Raw genomic sequence first — 19,385 nt, 5'->3', positions numbered from 1 at the left:
AAATAAACAGAACTGAGAAATAATGAAGTCAAAACTGTGCTAAAACTTACGTGTCAAATTCGGGTGAACGTTCCAGTCAAAGGGCACGTATTTGACTTGGGCCCATCATCACCCCCCCCCCCCCCAGAGTCGTTAAAATAGTACCAACTTATGAGCAATCAAGTCGTCACCCTTCCCCTCAAAAACCAAGTAACCTCCAGCCATGGAATTGTGGAACTCCCAATGTTGGCCCACACGTGACCCCACCTCCACCAAGCGACCTGCCCATCATCGGCTCGCGACCGGTGCTGGGTGGGACAGAGACACAGCGAGGCACTGGGGGAGAGACAAGTGGGCCGGTTGAATGGGATTCAAGAAACTCGCCCCCCACCATTACAACAGCCAGCGCCGGGAGAGATCGTGTCGAACCGACGACCTCCCATCCCGGCGTGGCGCCTCGGGCCGCTGACCCCCCGTGCTCGCGTCTCTGCCACGTCGGGTTCTGGATGCTGCCGTCCCGGCAAGAACGCCGGCGCGTGTTTAACGACAGCGCCGCGCTCGCTCACCCGTTTGCCTTCAGAAGCGGTACCCGAGCGCGCGGCCGACGTGCGCAGTGCGAGCGCGCTCAAGGTTTAGCGGCGGCGAACGCGCCGCCTGCCCACCGCGACTATTGCTGAAAATGCTCTTGGGCCCTCGGCAGGGAACGGTTCGACCACTCGTCTGGTTTGCTTGCGCCGGCGCGATGATTTCCCGACGGGACGGTGTGGGAGTCGCTGCCGGGGAAGGTTCAAGAGGCAAACGGTTCCCGAGTCGATTCCAGTGGCAGCGAGGTGACCCCAAGGCTGACCACAAATAGCCGTCGCATGCACAAAAAACCTCCGAGCGGTTATCTGTGTCCGCACGCTACGTTATCCATTTACCCACCCAAAGCACAGAGGGCGTCGTAAACGGCGTGTTCGCACCCACCGCTCCTTATCACAGCCACAAAGATCCCATGTAGTCTCAACACACTGTTACGGCATGTGCCGTTAGCGAGCAATTAAGGTCGATACGACACGGTGGGTGGCCATCACCACGCCCCTCATCTCTCAAGTGGTGATGTTTACACACCACGCCAGGTACTAATTTGAGGCCGAGTCGAGCTAGGGGAGGCCCATGACCGGTTCAGATAACCGTCACTGATGTTGGCCGGCAATCGAACTCGGGTCGCCGGGTTCGTAGCGCAGCGCGCTAACCGCTACACTATCGCTCCCCACAGCCACGGGCAAATACACACACACCGCTCACACTCGAGTGTCGAGCACAGATACGCGTGTGAACACACGCACGGCAGGGGGGGGGGGGGTCACGATCAGACATGGTGTGACGCACAGGTATGACGCAGACATAAACACGGGGGTCATGGTCAAACTGTGGTGTGTGACGTATGCATGCACACGTGTCCACCAATACACATGGAAGTCACACACGCACAGGTGACACGCACCCACACAAGTTACTTGTGGTCAACATGAGGTCGCGTCACCTTCCCCCGCCCCCCCCTCCCCGTTAAATCCCCCATGAGCCCCGGTGCACCGCTGGCGGACTGACAATACCAGAGTGGGGATTGGCAGCGTCAAGCGGTTGCACGATGATGACCCCTCCACTTACAAACTCAAGGACCTTCTTTTTTGCGGTCATCTGCTGTACACCCCCCCCCCCAGACGGAGTGGGGTGGGGGGGGCATCATCGACGAGTCGACGCGCGACGCTCCACGCTCGCTTGCGTTGGGAGTTTTTGTTTTTGTTGCTGTTGTCATTGTTCCCGGGACGGCGGCGATACGACCTCGCGGGTCCGGTTCCGGTGGAAACTCCCAACCCCAGGGTTTTCCCAGCGAGAGTCGGTGCTTCATTCAAATGATGGCAGAGTATGCGGCGGGCGTGGGGCGGGCACACCACGTCGCTCACGTCAGTAGGCGCGATGCCGTCAACCCGGCCGCTGGAAGAGTTTCGTTTCACCTTTTCTCGTTTCAAAACGGTTCGCCCAGAACCTTGTGAAACGCGAGCCGGAGTCACCACCGGCGATGTGGGGGAGGGGGAGACACCCCGGCACGGAGCGTCGCTCACCCCTCCCCACAGGAACCGGAAGTCAAGGAGCAACGGCCGATTCTAGCTCCCGCCCTCCCCCGGCTAAAATTATAATAAAAAATGCACGCAGACTTAAAGCTAAAATTACGAATCTAAAAAGCTCCGTCAACCGCTCTGGTGTCCAACCGGGACGCTGTCACCCCGACGGAGACAAATTACGGGAAAAACATTGCAACAAGCCATCGGCTACATGAGCGCAAGCACCAAGCGGCAGCTGCTTTTAAGGTATTTCCTGGAGTGTGTGTCGGAGCGGAATCTTGTTCCGGAACCAGACTACGCTCCATTGAAGTCCCCCCCCCCCAACCTAACCGCCCCCACCCCGTGTCAAATCCACCACCGATTTTTTTTTCCAAACCCCATTGGCTGCTTGTAGGCGTGCCGGCCACGGCGTCCGTGTCGTGGGCGACGCCCCAGCGCAACACGGCCAGGACTCGGCACGAACTCGCCCTGTTGCAGGCCTCGCAGCCCCACCTTCAATTACCCACCGATGCCGCGGCAGCCGGCGGTGGTGGATTGGACAGTGGGGGGGTGGGGGTTGTGAAAGCAGGGGTCGTGTCGATTGGAAGCACGGAGCGGCTCACTTGAGCAACGGGGACTCAAAGTAATTTCCCGTCTTCTTAAGTGACGTCACCGATGGGGTCTTGGCACGGCTGCCGAACCTGTCGTGGGATCACGGTGGGGGGGAGGGACGGAGATGGCAGAGGGCAAAAGGTCAGTCGGTAACGTAATTGACAATTAGCGACGTCATTGTAATAGGGGTGCAATGATATCCTCCACTTTTGACTGCCGCGCGACGGACACTGTGGGTGAGAGTGCGAGCGCGTGGCGGCTTCTCTCACTTGGGGGTGAGCGTCGACTTGAAGCGCTGCGACAGGGAGCTCGTCGACGGAGTCTTGGTTGGGGTGGGGCCGTGCACCATCTCCGGCGTGGTCAGCGGGCCCAGCATGCTCGAGCCTGCACCACGCAAACAAGCGCCAGCGGCGGCGCCACGCACCCCACCGAGGGCTGTTAGCGGGCATCCGTCTCGCCGGTAAACACGGAACACGTTGGACCGACGCGCGTTCCCACCACGCCGCTAATGTTAAAACTGTCACAGCCGGATCGGCCGGTCTCTTCTCCGGATCCGGGCGATGCCCTCCTGCGGTCGGTCCCGATATTGCACGCGAGGAGATTGTAGGTTGGTTGTGTATACGTTGAACTTTCATCCCGCACCTAGCCAACCGTCCTAATCACAGGTTGTTTGTAAGCCAACACACAGGCAACACAAGAGGATCTTTCTGCTGCTGCCATCTAGTGGCAACATGAGATATTGTAAACAATGTTACACAAGGATGAAGGGTCAAGCCCCATTCACTCCTTTAAATTATTACCACATTAATGCATTTAAATACATATTTTGCTGGCTGCATGGTGACGCACAGACGACCAATGAATATTGCTGTGAAGGGGTTAACGGCGACTCTACAGCGGTACCGAATGGTCACATTGCACAGCAGTAGAGCGTTCGACGCTCGGCACACAGGTCTGTGGGCACTATCCAGCAGGCCGGCTATTACTCGGGACATATTCACCTTAAAAATACTACTACACACGCACAGTCTGCTGCTATGCACAGTGGAGGCGAAAGATCCCGTGACGTGAGTCAAAACAGAGTGGGCCACCGAATTAGAAGATATAAATAACAATAATTACAGCGCTAATTACTCGGTCGGGATTACACACAGCAGCATCGCTGCCTCCGACTGCAAAACTACCGCCGTCTACACGACGAGCCCCTTGCGCTTCAAGGACGTCGCGAAGGCCGAGCGTGCTCAACTCGTGGCCCCGCGGCGGGTGCAGAGTGGATGGCCACTCACCGATGGGCGTGCGCTGGTCAGGAGTTCCGTAAGTGTCGTCGGGCCTCCTGCTGTCGCCGGCCGACACGAACTTGCTCCAGTAGTCGGGAGACAGAGACAGCAGCCGCTCGATCACCTGCGCTCGTCGGCGGGGCACACGGCCGGGAGTCCAACTCAGATCCCGTAGCAAGATTGACCAGGGACATCCTCCCCCCCCCCCCCCCATCGCTGTATTCTCTTTGTCAACGTACACAGGTGATGACTGCAACTGGTAACACTCTCGGAGGGAGGCAAAGATAAAGATCCTCCGTATAGCCTGTAACAGACTGTAGAGGCAAGTGCTGTTAGCGAACACCTATATGAAGGCCGGCTCGGCACACGAGGTGGTAGGTGGTCAACACCACGCCCGGCCGCCTTTGTCTCCGCCGTGGCGATGTTTACACACCACACCAGGTACTCATTTGAGGCCGAGTGGAGGCCCAGGACCTGGTCAGTTAATTGTCACTAATGTTGGCCGTGAGCGGGAATGAAACCCGTGTCATCGGGTTTGTGGCGTAGCGTGCTAACTGCTGCACTACCACTCCCAACACACACACTCAATCTCTCACACACAAAGACAAAGATCCCCCATGTAGCCTGAATAGACTGTTAGGGCAAGTGCTGTTAGCAAGCACCTATGCACTCTCTCGCACGCACACACTCGTACGCTCACACACACACTCCTACTCTCGCATACACACACGGTCGGTCTCTCTCGCACACACACACACTTGCGCCCTCTCACACTCACACACACACACACACTCTGAACCCCGTGTGCGTGCCGCACCGCTGGCTGGCGCCGCGTGTCTTGCAGCATGACCATGGGCGAGGGGTCGGCCGTCGCGTGGCCCACCAGGGTCGGCCCAAACACGCGCGCCAAGTTGTACGCGTCCATCTTGCAGTCCAGGCTCTGGGCCACCCTGGCCAGGGCACGGGCAGCAGCAGCGCAGAGGGGCAGGGGAGGGCAGGGGAGAGAGGAATTGTTAAACGTGGTGCGAAAGCAAGCGTAGTGCAACATACAAGCGTGTGTGCGTGCGTTTGCGATTTGCGAGTTTGTGCTCATGAATGTGTATATGCATTCGAGTGTGTGGGTACAAGCGCGTTGGTGCGAGCATGTGTGTACGATTGTGCGAGTGCAGCCTGTGTGGGCTCTATGGGGGATCCTTTGCGTGCGAGTGTCAGCGAGCGTGTGCAAGTGGAGACGTGCGTGTGCGCACGTGCGAGTGAGTGCGTGCGAGTGAGCGTGAGCGAGTGAATGAACGTGTGCGAGTGTGTGCTTGCATGTACGTGCGAACGAGTGAACGTGCGAGTGTGTGCGAGCGTGTGCGAGTGAGTGTGTGCACGCGAGTGTGTGCGTGAGTGTGTGCGTGCGCGAGTGTGTGCGTGCGAGTGTGTGCGTGCGTGAGTGTGTGCGTGCGAGTGTGAGCGTGAATGAGAGTGTGCGTGCGAGGGCCTCACTTCTGCAGGTGCAGCATGAGGAAGGCGAGCGTGTCACGGTTGGCCTGCGGCAGCTCGTCTATCGCCTGGAACATGGCCGCGACACTGTTATCCTCGTCCGGGATCTCTGTAGAAGCACGCAGGCACACACGCCAACACGCTTGCGAGTTTGCAAAGTTCATCTTTACATGAGTGTTTGTGCGTGTCTGCGTCCGGTTTCGACGTACAGCGTCTCATCAGCAGTCGGTCAAAATCGGCCGGGTTTTGTTTGTCCAGGCAGCCCCTGGGTTACGGATGGGTTAGGTTCCCCAGAACGATCCGTAACCCGAATTTTCCGTATGTCCAAAACTGAACAATTTCCCACCAAATTCAAGATAAAATCCCATAGCGGAAACAGTTACACCTCCCCTACCGTTTTCTGTCAGTGTTGCATCGCGCTGTCATCCGTTTTTTATCGCCACCCGGCATCGCATCGCTGGAAATACGCTCTGCACTTCCTACGATTCTTTCGTTTCATTGAATATTTACCAAAACAGTACCCATAATTAAACTAATGGAACATTTACTGTACCCGAATGTTTATAAATACCAAGATTTTTGTTTTATTATCAGAAAGCAGTCACTTCCGAATGTTATACTCTTTGGTTTTTTCGGTAAAGTCACGTAGGTTAAAAAAAGAAAACAAATAAATTAAATCACGACGCTTCGGAGGCAACACGAGCAACACAAGCCTCCGAATGTTATTTTACCGTGCACTAGGCTAGGTCTAGTCTTCTCCAATCGCTATTGGATGAAACCATAAGCAACCCAAGTGTAATTGTGTTAAATAAAGTACATACAGTAAATAACCCGTGAAAGAAACTCAAAATAAAAAAAACTAACAACAGAAACATGGGCAAAAAAAGCGTTCTAAGCATAGAAAACGAACAATTACGTCACGCTACAATGACGTAACGCGACAAACATTTCAATTTACTTCAATCCTGGTGAACCTCGGGCTCAGTGAAGGCGGCGTTTTGGCGGAGCGAGGCACAAGGCGGTGCTGACGCCTCGCTCCGCGGTATTCATCCGCAACCTCACCGCGCTGCACTACTTGCGCTTATGTAACTAACGCAAACATTTATGGAAGAATTTCCATAAAGTTGGATTTCCATAAGTCGGGGGCCTTCCGCAACCAGGGGTCTTACTGTATTTGAATCAATGCTGCTGAAATAATGCGAACCCAGAAGGTAGAGCGGCTGACGATTTGTGTAAGAGAAACTTTTTTCATACGTGGAGAGCCGTATATACAAAGAAGAAGTATCGTGTGCAAGTTTGTATGTGTACATGTTGAACTTCTTTCGCACTGTGCATAGCCAATCCTGCTAATTGGAGGCTAGCACGACTTTTGGGATGGGCCGCGTGTGTAAAATGTGTGTCGTACACCCTCCTCCACCCGACACTGGCAATTAACAAAGGTGTCACGTGATGAACAAACGTGCTAATTTATTACTGCTCCATCAGCAGCACCGCCGCCCATATTGGGGAACAAGGCACACGACGTCTAACAATTGGGCACGACCGTTCCGCCGATAGTTACAACCAGCGTCAATTGTGAATCGTGCCCAACGACTATTTAGCGTTACAAATTCTGTCGGATCATCGTTACGTGGCCTAACTGTCTCTGCGAAAACACAACAAAAAAGCAACAACATAACAACAAATTACAATAACAACAGAAAACGACAGATCGCACACTATTTCAGCAGGTGGTGAGATGTTGACTCCCGCGCCTGGTATACACAGGAGGTGGTGGGTTCGATCCTGACGCCTGCAAAATATTTGGAGTCTGCGTGTCTCTCTCCCAGTGGTCGCGTGGGTTTTTCTCCGGGTCCTCTGGTTTTTCCCCTCCAAATTTAAAATCAACATGAAACGTTTAGAATATTTGGCTGCGAGAAATTCCCACATGATGATGATGAGCCCCTTCTAAAGCTAAAGACAACATATGGCGAGGGAAAAGTGAACACAATCAGCAGCTGGAATGAAGGTTGTTTATTTGAATGTACACACGAGTTGAGAATTCTAGGTGTCGTTTTTTTGTCTGGACCGCTGGTCCCCCCCTCCCGATTTTCGCTTCTGAAAAAGAGCGAATGGCTTAGTGGGGTTTTAGTTGAGGGGTTCATGGCGCAGGCCCGCTCACCTGCGGCCGCCATGAACGTGCCGTTGAGCGCGAAGGTGAGTAGCGGCTCCTTGAGGCTGCGCAGGAAGTCCTTGAGGAGGCCGCACACCACGTGGACGTCCTCCACCTTGCTGAGCACCGGCACGGTGCCGCGGCCACGCACGAAACGCTCCTTCAGCTCCTTCACCGTGCGGTCGCAGCCCGGCACGCGGTAGATCCCCGTCTGACGCCATCCGGCACGGGAGACAAAAAAGTGAACATTCCACCCCTCCCCTCCACCGTGTAGTCTTTGACAGACTGTCGTGTTGAGGCGGGTCGCTGTTAGCGAGCGCCTATTATTAAGGCCGGCATGGCCACGCAATGGTATTGATGTGGCGAGGGAGATACCCGGCCGATCTTTGTCATGCTGATGTTTACACAACGCCACCAGGCACTCGTGTGAGCCTAAGTCGACCTAGGGCAGTGTTCTTCACTAATTCTCAGAGGGGGGGCACTTTTGCCGATAAAACATCACCAGTGTGAGGTGCTGCCACACATTTGAAACCATTGGGGTTTGACAGCGGCATGATGGGGTGGCGCCAGAGGCCGCACTGAAGGCCACCAGGGGTCGCCAGTGGCCCGCGGGCCTTGCAGTAAAAAACACTGGCCCAGGGGGATGCCCAGAACTGGTTCTGACATTCACCCCCCGATGTTGACCGTGGCCAGAAATCAAACACGGGGCGTTGGGTTCGTAGCGTGGTGCGCCAACCACTGGGCCACCGCTCCCGAAGGTGGGAAACCCCCTAAGTACCACACGCAGAAGACGCCAATTGTGTCGCCCTCACCCTGTTTTCCCAACTATTTTGCATGTTATACCATAACATGAATAATCTAACCGATTATAAGCTAACCGATTATTGGTCGAGTAAACGGTTAAAATTATTGGATAGCCAAGCTCTCAACAATAGGCTGGGGGGGGGGGGGGGGCGAGGCAAGGGCATGAATATCAGAGGAAAACAAGAGAGGTCATGCAGGAACAGGATAATGCAGGGGACAGGGCAAACAATCAGATTAAGTAGCATGGCAACACAAGGGTAATGTAAGGGCAGGTGTGGAGGAGCTGGGCAAGGCATGCGAGGTGGGGGGGTGGCTGGGGGTGGTGCTCACCTCGTGCATGCCCTTCTGCTCGATCTCCCCCACGCAGCGGATGACGAGCATGGGGATCATGGGCGCCGTGCTCGGCGCAAAGTCGGCCACCGTGCCCTGCAAACGTCGTCTTTGTTTTATTTTGCATATAAAGAACTTGTTTTACGTACCGCAGCGCTTTGAGATATTTCGACATGAAAGGCGCCTCGTGGAAGAAAGATTATCGCGACGACGACGATGAGAACGACGATTTACCTCGGCCAGCGTGAGCGGCGTGCTGGGCACGGCCGGCGTGCACGGCAGGGGGCAGCGGTCGCGGCACTCGGGGTGAGCCGCCGTGCGGCACTCGCGGCACCGCAGCACCATCTTGCCGAAGCGGATGCGCCGTCCACACGGGACGCACGCCTCCGGCTTGATCGACTGCGACGCACGGGGCACGCACATTCAGACGAGTGGGGAGAGGGCACCACGGTGGTCAGATGTTGAAATACCTCGCCTGGCACATGGGCTCGATCCCGACCCTGACGCCTGGATATTTGGAGTTTGCATGTTTCTCTCCCCGTGGTCGCGTGGATTTGTCTCCGGGTCCTCCGGTTTTTCCTTCCACATTTAGAATCAACATCACGCGTTTAAAGAATTTAGCCGCTATAAATTTGCACGTGATTAGCCACTTCGTTGAGCGATCATTTGTGGCCAGGTCACTTTTGGAAAGAGCTACGTAGCTCAGTGGGCCTTACCTGGTGAAATCAAAATAGTTTATAGGTACACGCAGGTCTGTACACGTGCGCAAACACAGGCAATCGCGCGCCCAAGCATACATTTGTTCAGACGCGCGGCCAGAGGTACACACATTTAACGCACGTATTTAAACGTGCACACAGTGCATATATATGTGTATTCTTAGTGTAGGGAGCGGTAGTGTCTTGGTTAGCACGCTGTGCTATGAATCCGGCGACCCGAGTTCAATTTGTGCCTCCCCTAGGTCGACTCAGCCTCAAATGAGTAACTGGTGCGGTGTAGAAACATCGCCACTAGGGAGACAAAGGCGGTGTTGGTCACCCATTCACTCATGTGCCGTGTTGGCCTTCATAGGTGCTCGCTTACAGCACTTGCCCCACCAGTCTGTTACAAGCTATATGGGGGATCTTTGTCATTGTATTCTTAGTGTGCGCGAGCAGTGGGAGAGAGCGCCCCCTACCGTCTTCTGCACAAAGTCGTGCTGCCGCAGACTCCTGGGGGTGCCGTCTCCGGCACCGTGGGTCGGCATGGCCACAGACATGACATTTGGCTCTGTAGGGCGGCACACGGCGAGAATCGGTGAGCCACGGAGAGAAACGCGGAAACACGCAGAGACACGCGGAGACACGGGGTGAGACAAGGGGTGAGACAAGGGGTGAGACAAGGGGTGAGACAAGGGGTGAGACAAGGGGTGAGACAAGGGGTGAGACAAGGGGTGAGACACGGGGTGAGACACGGGGTGAGACACGGGGTGAGACACATTGAGTTACTGAGACACACAAGTCAGACACGGAGAGTCACAGAGATACACAGACACGGGATGAGGATATGGAGACGCACGGTGAGACAGAGACACACGGCGGCAGACGGGAAGACACGCGACCATACACATGTGTGTATCCTGGAAACTCCCCCTCTCCATTGAGTCTCCTCCCCTCCCCATACATCTCCCCTTGTCCCTACATCCTCTGATGCCCCCTTATCCTTTCCAACGTCTCTTCCCCTCCAACGCTTCCACCCATTGCATCTCCTCCTCTCCCTGCGCATCCCCTGTCCCTTCATACTCCTCCCCAAAACCTCCCCCCCCCCCACCTTGAAACGTGCGTTTAAATTATTTAGGTTATTTTGCCGCTATACATTTCCACATAAGCCACTTCGTTGAGCTATCATTTGTGGCCAGGTCGCTTCTGAAAAAGACCCCAATATCGGAGTGGGCTTTACTTGGTAAGAGAGAATTTGGTTAGATGACGACCGCTTGTGTTGCGATCGAAACGTCGTGAGTTTTTTGTTTATATGTATATATAGTTTTTATTTGTTTAATTTTCTATCTACGTGACTTTACCGAAAGAACCGAAGATGAATTCCTGTCGTCACGAAAGTTAAGTCAAAATTTAAGAATTTATTTAGTTTTATTTGTATATATTTTAAGCTATTTTATTACGTTTCCAATACTTTAAATTCCTATTGTGTTTTTGTATTGTTTGTTGTTGTAATGTTCCGACCTGCTCCAACTGGATATCTGCTTTATAAGCTCATCGGATTCCTCCATTATAAATAAATATTCTGATTCTGATCTCTTCTCCTGTGTCGTCCACCCACCGCTCCCTGTACGTCTTCTCCTCTCCCCGTGCGTGCGTGCGGCCCCCCCACTCCGCCCGGGCCTCACCGCCGTTGACGGCCGAGAGCCGGCGCCCGCGGCTGGAGCGGCGGCGTGAGGGCCGCGTCACCGTCTCGATGGTGGACACCGCCTCGATGGTGCCGCCGTGCTGCGGCACCGTCACCGTCGTCGTGGCGATGATCGACTCGTTACCCTGCACCGCCGTCGGCAACAACAACAACGGAGTTCTCCCGTCAGAACCAAATACTTTCACCGCCGGTTCATTTACGCAAATCACAAGACGACATAGAACGGAGAAGGGGGGAGGCTGGCGACGAACAAAGGCGTGCAATCGGTGGGCAACAGAACCACGCGGAACAGACGCACCGGACTTAAAGGGTCAACGACCAGGGGTCGGCAACCAAAATAACAAGAGCGGCAAAATCTCAATATTTCAGGAGCCGCGATGCACGTGGTGAATACGAAGACGGTGGTGGTCCTGAATAAATGACGTCACGAAGCAGTCCTTAAAGAGCCGCAGGTTGCCAACCCCCAGTCAACGACAACCTGTCCGCATTCCCACAAATACGGTGTGCAGAAAGCCGACCTTGGCCTCCTCGGAGATCATGCAGGAGCGTTTGATGGGGACCGGTGGCGTCTCAGCGTGGTGCAGGCGCGGAGACTTCTGCGCAGACGACCACGGGAGGGGAAACACGACCGTAAGTATACACAGATGACCACTTCTACCAACTGCTTTATTTTTATTTCCACCGACACACGTAAACCGAGCCAAGCAACAGGGTCATTATGGTAAGTGGGATTTTTTTTGGAAAAGTAACAAATATTCTAAGTTGATGCTTAGGTTGTTTAGCCATTCAATGATATAGATTGTAAGTTGGTGAACAGTGGGATGGGTGGGGCAGATTGACAGAGTGGAACTAATCAGTGCCACTGGTGAGTAGTCAGAAATAATTTTTGAGCAGCCTCTAGCAGCTATAGGGGTCAACGAAACCCATCACATAAGAGGTTCCAAATCAACGGATTGCAAGTGTGGGAAGGGCCTTTATTCAGAGTAGAGAGAGCATGGCTCGTGATTTTTAGTTCTTTCATATGGCTGATGAACATGTAGAGCAACAACTACAATTTCACATTTTGGTGGTCAAGCCAGACAACCGCCTTAAGAGCTGTAATGCCTTTCATCGCCACGGTGGCTAGATGTTAACTACCTCGCCTGGTATACAGGAGGTCGTGGGTTCGATCTCGACCTTGGCGCCTGCTGTATATTTGGAGTCGGCATGTCTCTCTCTCTCTGTGGTCCCGTGGATTTTTCCCCGGGTCCTCCGGTTTTTCCCTCCACATTTAGAATCAACGTGCATTTAGAGTATTTTGCTGCTATAAATTTCCACGCAATAAGCCACTTCGCTGAGCTATGATTTGTGGTCAGGTCGCATCTGAAAAAGAGCTATACAGCTCAGTCGGCCTTACCTGGTCAAGTAAAGAAGAGTTTAGTTTTAGTAGCTTAGTAGGATTATGATGAAGGTGGTGCAGCAACTCAGCCGATGACAGCGCTAGGTCAATACACGAGCAGCGGATCAAAGGGCGGCATCGTGAGGTGCGGCACACACACGCACGCACCCGCTTGTCTCCCCTACGCCCGCTCCGCAGCACAGACGCGTCCGTGTCCTGGGAAAGGCAGCACGCCGCACGACAAAGCCAAACGGCGAGCGTTAACACGATGCAACGCGGAATAACGCAGCCACAACTGCTTAGCCACCACGGCTATTTTTAAGACCAGAATGCGTAACCGCAATTTTGGGGCAAATGCGCTACGAACTCGGCGACCAATAACGGTGGCAAATATGTTAACCGGTCTTGGGCCTCCCCTAGATCGACTCAAGACTTAAAATGAGTATGGATGGCCAGAGGTACACAGGGCAGACCGTGACCTCCTGACTGTGTGTGGGCTCAAATATCCACACACACATGCACATGCCAACACACACGCACCAATCACTGGTAAGCAGCATGAAGTTTAAAATACAAATATTTCATCACCAATATTGCCCCTAAAAACGATATTCTTGCATTTTTGCGCTGGTATTCTGTGCGGTGAATAGTGGGATTTTATTAATTTTCTTAATACTATGCCCTTGGGATGGACACACGGACATAATGCATTTCAGGGGCATAGCAACAAAGTTTAAAATACAAATATTTCATCACCAATATTGCCCCTAAAAACGATATTCTTGCATTTTTTCGCTGGTATTCTGTGCGGTGAATAGTGGGATTTTATTAATTTTATTAATACTATGCCCTTGGGATGGACACACGGACATAATGCATTTCAGGGGCATAGCAACAAAGTGGCCGATCTCGTATATCACCACCAAAGAAGCCATTGTCCACTCACCAGGTCATCGTCCGTGCGGTCGTAGCTGATGTCCGACGCCGACAGGATGGAGTTGGACGATTCATCAATGCGGGTGAGGCTGGCGGTAGGGTGGTACCGGTGGATAGGGTGGTGGTGGTGTAAAACCAGGCACACAGTGTACACACGGCACGCAAGCTGGTGAGTTTATCATATCCATACTTTAATGTGTAAAGGTTGCCCTCACGTTACGCGCATTCAGCTTGCGCAATCTCGCTTTGTTTATGCAGCAAAACTATTTCGACCCAAAATGCACTCTATTATGCGGTTTGATTACTCTCGTGCGGCTATGCGGTCAGACGTGGTAAAACATTGCGTCTGTGTTCTGTACGCGCTACTCGGTAGGCAGTTGTCTCATGCTTTGCGTGCCCTTTAATTTGTAATACATCAACTGCGTAAAGTGAGGGAAACCTGTAGAACAATCTGTCGGCAGGCAGTTATCTCTCAAGCACTGCGAGTGTTAGTCCGGTGGACCCTGACTGTTATTACTACGATCCTCCCCGCCTCCCCCACCCACGTTGGTTACCGGTGAGCCTTGGGCGCGAGGCCGCTGGAGGTGCGGGTGTTGAGGAAGGCGAGGGCATTGCGCTGCTCCTCGCTCAGCTGCAAGCTGCAGCTGCTGTCCTGCACCAGCAGCAGCTCCCGGATGAGCTGGATCTGACGGTCCTGGGAGCACCATCACGACGGCGGCACACGCGAGGGACAGTGAAGCGTCAGGGGCGCGGGCGGAAAAACTTCGAGGTCGAACATGCGAGCGAGAGTGTTACCTTGCTTACTAAGCCACGAGCAATCAGTAATCAGAGCCACGTTACGTTTTCAAAAGCAATCCTAATCCCTCGCTGGAACCGGGGGAGGAGGTTGGTACGAACGTCACGCAGCAGTGGTGCAGCGGTTTATAATGCACCGTGCGCGACAGAACCCAACGACTCGGAGTTCAATTCCTGGCCACGGCTACTACCATCGAAGGCGATTGATACGTCACGCGGTCCTGGGCCTTCGCCAAATCCGCACTGTTGGCTAACCTCCGATAAGCATGCTTATCTACGTACCGTACGAAATAATTTCAACACGCATAATGCGGCGAGGCACGGCCGCTGCGCAACATTAAACACCCGCGACTCGCGCACGGATCGTACCAGGCGCTCGCACTCCACCTCCGCCTTCTGGCGGCGCTTGATCTCCACGTCCACCTGGTTGCGTGCGTGCTTCAGCTTCACGTCGAGCGCCGCGCGCTCCGTCTCCGTCTTGGCGAGCGCCTGGCGGCACCGCCCCAGCTCCGTCTCCACGCCCTGCCAGCGCCGCCGCGCATCCTCGACGCTCCGCACAAACGCTACAAACTCTGCGGGGGGGATAGGAGGGGGGGAGCGAGCTGTCATTCTAGGCTCCGTGTTGCCAATTTCATTGATGGTTCGGTGACAAATTGGGACTTCTTCTAGCCCACTGTAACCTTTATGTTGCCCTTGCCCACCATGGGTTGGCATCGCCGTCCATGAGATTACTTTGCCCTTTCCCATTAGAGTTGCACTCTAACTGCCACGGTCGATCCTCACCCACATACCCTTGTGCACCACAGTCTACCTTTACCCAGCAGGGTCAACCCATGGCCACGAGTCTACCCTTGCCCTAAACCACAGAACCTTGCCCACCAGTATACCCTAGCCAACACTCGACCCCCATGGTGGACTCACCTGGCTCGATGCCCATGGTGAGGATGTCCGTCTGCCGCACCATGTCGTCAAAGAGGGGCAGCAGGGCCCCCTTAACGGTCGCCATTGTCTCCTGGCCTCGTCAAACACGGATGAAGGGCGTGTATGCGTGCAGCAGGGGGAATGCTACGGGCGGCAGCCTCGATCCAACGTCCTACCAGGAAAGTGAAGGTGCAGGCGCAACAATTAATCGGGAAAATCGGTTAATACGGTCATAACACATGCAGCGAATTGTGCGTGTATGAACGGGATAAGTGTAAATGAAATATACTTTGTTTTTTTTAACCACTGTGGATTCTATAGATTGATAGTGCTCTAGATTATACATTCAGCAAATGAGCATGAATATACTGAATCATGAATTGTGATATCAATGGTATGTGGGCTACTGTACAAATTCATATGGCCTGTGATAAAAAAACATAACTTTTATATATTAAATTTTCTATCCAATAAACGCTGAATGTGGTAAAATGGGCAAATGGCAATATAAAAAAAGCTGAATGAAGGTGCCCCTACGCTGGGTCAGTACTGGGGGCTATTCCCCACCCTTCACTACGCTGTCCAGTGCGAGTTGATGAATTTTCATTGTTTTTTTGCTCGTTAGTTTGCACATTCCCTCCCTGCAACGTCCTGAAACGGCCGCCTTTGTCTCACTCGTGGCAATCCTTACACACAGCACCAGGTACCCATTTGGTGCAGAGGCGACCTAGGTGAGGCCAGGGACCAGTTCAGATAATCGTCATCGATGTTGGCCGAGAGCAGGAATCGAACTCGGGTCACCAGTTTCGTAGTGCAGCAGCGCGCTAACCGCTGCACACCCAAGAGGACATCATCCACTGCGGTGACGAAGCGATGAGCGGCTGGTGTGCAGATTGCCCGAGTGGTTGCACCGCAGGACGAGAGGAGGTGGTGATGGTTTGGGGAGGGCTTCGTCCAGCAGTGGATTGTATGTGACAGACTGCAGAGCCTCCACCCCACCCCCGTCATAGAAAAGTGGAATTTCCGCCACAGGCTCAGGTTTTTCAAAGACGACATTCACACAAAATAAATGTGGGTAGGACAACAGAACGATAATCCTCACAACACAATCCTTCCAAACTTAGCAGCGTTAAACACGGTGAGGGATTAGACGGGTGACTGCTTGGGATTCTGAAACCTAGTGACGGTGACGTCAACCACGGCGCCTGTGCCAGGCTAGGTGCACTTTAAGGCCACGTGAAGTGTTGAAGGCCCGCTGGAAGGTCACGGGACAGACCCAGCAGGTGCCTTTCTGTGCCAACTTTCTGTGTTTTATCCGCAAGGTGCTCAGCTCGTTGTTGTGAGCGTCGCTCTTCTGCCCTTCCACACAAAGATCCCCCGTATAGCCTGTAACAGACTTGGGGCAAGTGCTGTTAGCGAGTAGCACCTATAAAGGGCACGCGAGAGGGTGGGTGCCCAGCACCACGCCCGGCCGCCTTTGTCTCCCCAGTGGCGATGTTTACCACACACCGCACCATGTACTCGTTTGAGGTCGAGTCGACCTAGAGGAGGCCCAGAACGGTTTCAGATAATCGGGAATAGAACTCGAGTGACCAGGTTCGTAGCGCAGTGCGCTAACCGCTACACCACCGCTCCCCCCACACATACAACACACGGGAACGATTACTCCGCAAACTAAATAATAATCGCCTGCTGAGACTGACGAAACGGCTGTACGCATAATTACACAATTGGAACCTCCTTTGCCAGTAGCAAAATATGATAATTGGTTGTTTACCCTTGTTGCCAGATAAAAGGGTAAAAAACCAATTATCATGTCCTGTACACACGAGTGGATAACACGAGGGGGGGGGAAGCCCCGTCATCCAGCAGTGGAGTCAGACAAAGTGGTGCACTTGCTCTGTACTGTGTGTAATGTGTACTGTGTGTAATGTGTACTGTGTGTAATGTGTACTGTGTGTAATGTGTACTGTGTGTAATGTGTACTGTGTGTAATGTGTACTGTGTGTAATGTGTGTAGGTAAATACCCGCCCTGGGGACCTACCGATGCAGACGCGCTATCAGGCTAGTTTAGACGCAATCGCCTCGTATCGCGAATACTTTGGTGAGAGGGGGGGGGGGGTGACATAGTTGACATAGTTTGTTTTTTAGAATTGTTTAATTAAGAAGCTTCAAAAGCCCACGCTCGCCTCAAACAATGGGCCGCATTGAGGCCTTGTGCCGTGGCCAGGCGGCGTCTCAGGCCTCGACTCGCCCCCGACAACAACAACGACCCGAGCACTCAGCCCCCCGAGGCGGTGGCTTCGCTCGGACGAAGCGACACATTAAAAACATCCTTCTTAGCGATACAAAACAACACACACAAGTCAAAATATACGCGCGTTATTTAAATTTTAAATTGTTATAATTTTAAAATCACCTCAGAAGAAAGACGCACCCCGGCACCCGCGATCGCGCCTTCCGCCAGATTCAAATTGCCACAGCGACCAATCAGATTTGAACGCGGCGCCGACGTCACCAACCGCTCCCTAATTTGCATTTGTTAAGGCAGTTTGGTGACGTCACTTCATGAATATTAATTAGTCACACATTTCGATTCGTTACTGCAGGGATTCATATTCTTGGTGCTTTCGGTAAAGTCACGTAGGAGGGAAATAATAAAATTATATAAATTAAACAATTAAATTCTCACGACGTTTCGATTGCAACACAAGCAATCATCATCAGGTGTGAAAACCACAGCAAGAAAATGTAATCGATTTATTTTTATTATTTTATTATTTCTTTTCTACGTGACTTTACCGAAAGAACCAAGAAGATGTATCCATACATTTATTTATGAAAAGAAAGCTTTACTAGCCGGCTTCGCCCCGATTCTTGTCGAGGATTAATTTCATATTCCCTTATAATTCACTGAAAAACCATGAAAAAGAATACATGCTTGCAATAAATAAAAAAGCCGGTACAAATCACGTAGAAGGGAACTAATAAAACAATAAATAAAATAACAACCCATATTTTATTATTTCCCTTCTACGTGACTTTACTGAAAGAACCAAGAAAATCTATTTAACTAAATCGGATGTTTTTCACTCAAGGAATTGCAACCTTAAGGGGCCGTCCATAAATGACGTCACGCGATTTTGGACGTTTTTTGACCCCCCCCCCCCATCATCGTCACACGGCGTCACAAAAGTCAGCCCCCCCCCCCCTCAAATATGACATCACAAAGCTCTGCCCCCCCCCCAAAATAAAACATGCTTCAAATCGCTTTAAACTATTGTCATTGTAGTGCGTATTTAATGTGGCGCTGTTGTAGGAGAAAACATTTATTAAAAAGTATATTTAATTAAGTAGAACGTGTTGTCTATATTTATTTAAAATTGCACATTTTGATGTGACGTCACATTTCTCAAACCCCCCCCTCATCGTCACACATCGTCACAAATGTCTGACCCCCCCCCCCCACCAGGTGCGTGACGTCATTTATGGACGGCCCCTAGGGTCACGGGGTCAGAAAGTTACAACAAACAACGCAAACAACACGATAGGAGTGCAAAGTATAGAAAACACATCACTAACAAAAACACACATCACAACAAAGGTGTATCTTTATCTTACCAGGTAAAGCCCACTGAGTAATGCTGCCGGTCGCAGGCCCTCGTCTAGGTTGACTCAGCCTCAAATGAGTACCTGGTGCGGTGTGTCGTAAACATCGCCACTGGGGAGACAAAGGTGGTCGGGCGTGGTGCTGGCCACCCACCCCCTCGTGTGCCGTGCGGGCCTTTAGATGATTTAGATTATTTGGCTGCTATGGATGTCCATATGATAAGCCACTTTATTGAGCTATCATTTGTGGCCGGGTTATTCTGAAACATGAGTTACTAGCTCAGTGGGCTTTACCTGGTAAGACACAAAAAATGGTTTAGTTTAATCTGTATGTATAAACATTTTTAAGGGATCTATTCACCTTTCTTGTACTTTGAACAACTGCCTGTGCTGTTTGTACTGTTTGTTGTCGTAGCGTTCTGATCACGTGACCTCACTGGACGTCTGTGAAATAAAGAGCTTTCTAGCTCATCGGATTGCACTAGAAGTAAACATTCTGATAGGTGCTGGTCGCTAACAGCACTTGCCCCAGCAGTCTGCTAGAGGCTATACGGGGGAGTTTTGGCAGTGTGTGGACAAGCACAGTTAACAGAATAAACTAAACACAGAGATTCATATT

At 52.4% G+C, this 19,385-nt stretch overlaps 1 protein-coding gene across 2 annotated transcripts; it reads right to left on the bottom strand.

The window, feature by feature from the left end:
- Positions 1-2,445: 2,445 nt before the first annotated feature.
- Positions 2,446-17,663, bottom strand: RACGAP1 (Rac GTPase activating protein 1). Of its 2 annotated transcripts, none has more exons than XM_078619353.1 (17): positions 17,577-17,663; positions 15,157-15,328; positions 14,605-14,807; positions 13,995-14,134; positions 13,451-13,529; positions 12,673-12,720; positions 11,645-11,722; positions 11,107-11,251; positions 9,901-9,992; positions 8,958-9,122; positions 8,724-8,819; positions 7,599-7,800; positions 5,441-5,546; positions 4,770-4,902; positions 3,962-4,076; positions 2,945-3,059; positions 2,446-2,764 (listed from the first exon to the last, which is right to left on the bottom strand). In XM_078619353.1, the coding sequence occupies exons 2-17, from the start codon at positions 15,239-15,241 to the stop codon at positions 2,683-2,685; spliced, it is 1,884 nt and encodes a 627-aa protein (XP_078475479.1). In that variant the 5' UTR covers positions 15,242-15,328; positions 17,577-17,663; the 3' UTR covers positions 2,446-2,682. The 2 variants fall into 2 exon arrangements, with proteins under 2 accessions (XP_078475479.1, XP_078475480.1); XM_078619354.1 differs by lacking the exon at positions 17,577-17,663 and adding an exon at positions 17,202-17,313.
- Between the last annotated feature and the right edge of the window lie 1,722 nt (positions 17,664-19,385).

This window comes from Lampetra planeri, chromosome 62 (genome assembly GCF_965212315.1).
Source record: "Lampetra planeri chromosome 62, kcLamPlan1.2.h2, whole genome shotgun sequence".
Classification (NCBI taxonomy): domain Eukaryota; kingdom Metazoa; phylum Chordata; class Hyperoartia; order Petromyzontiformes; family Petromyzontidae; genus Lampetra; species Lampetra planeri.
The sequence above is the reverse complement of the archived record's forward strand: the minus strand, read 5'-3'. Positions and strand labels throughout refer to the sequence as shown.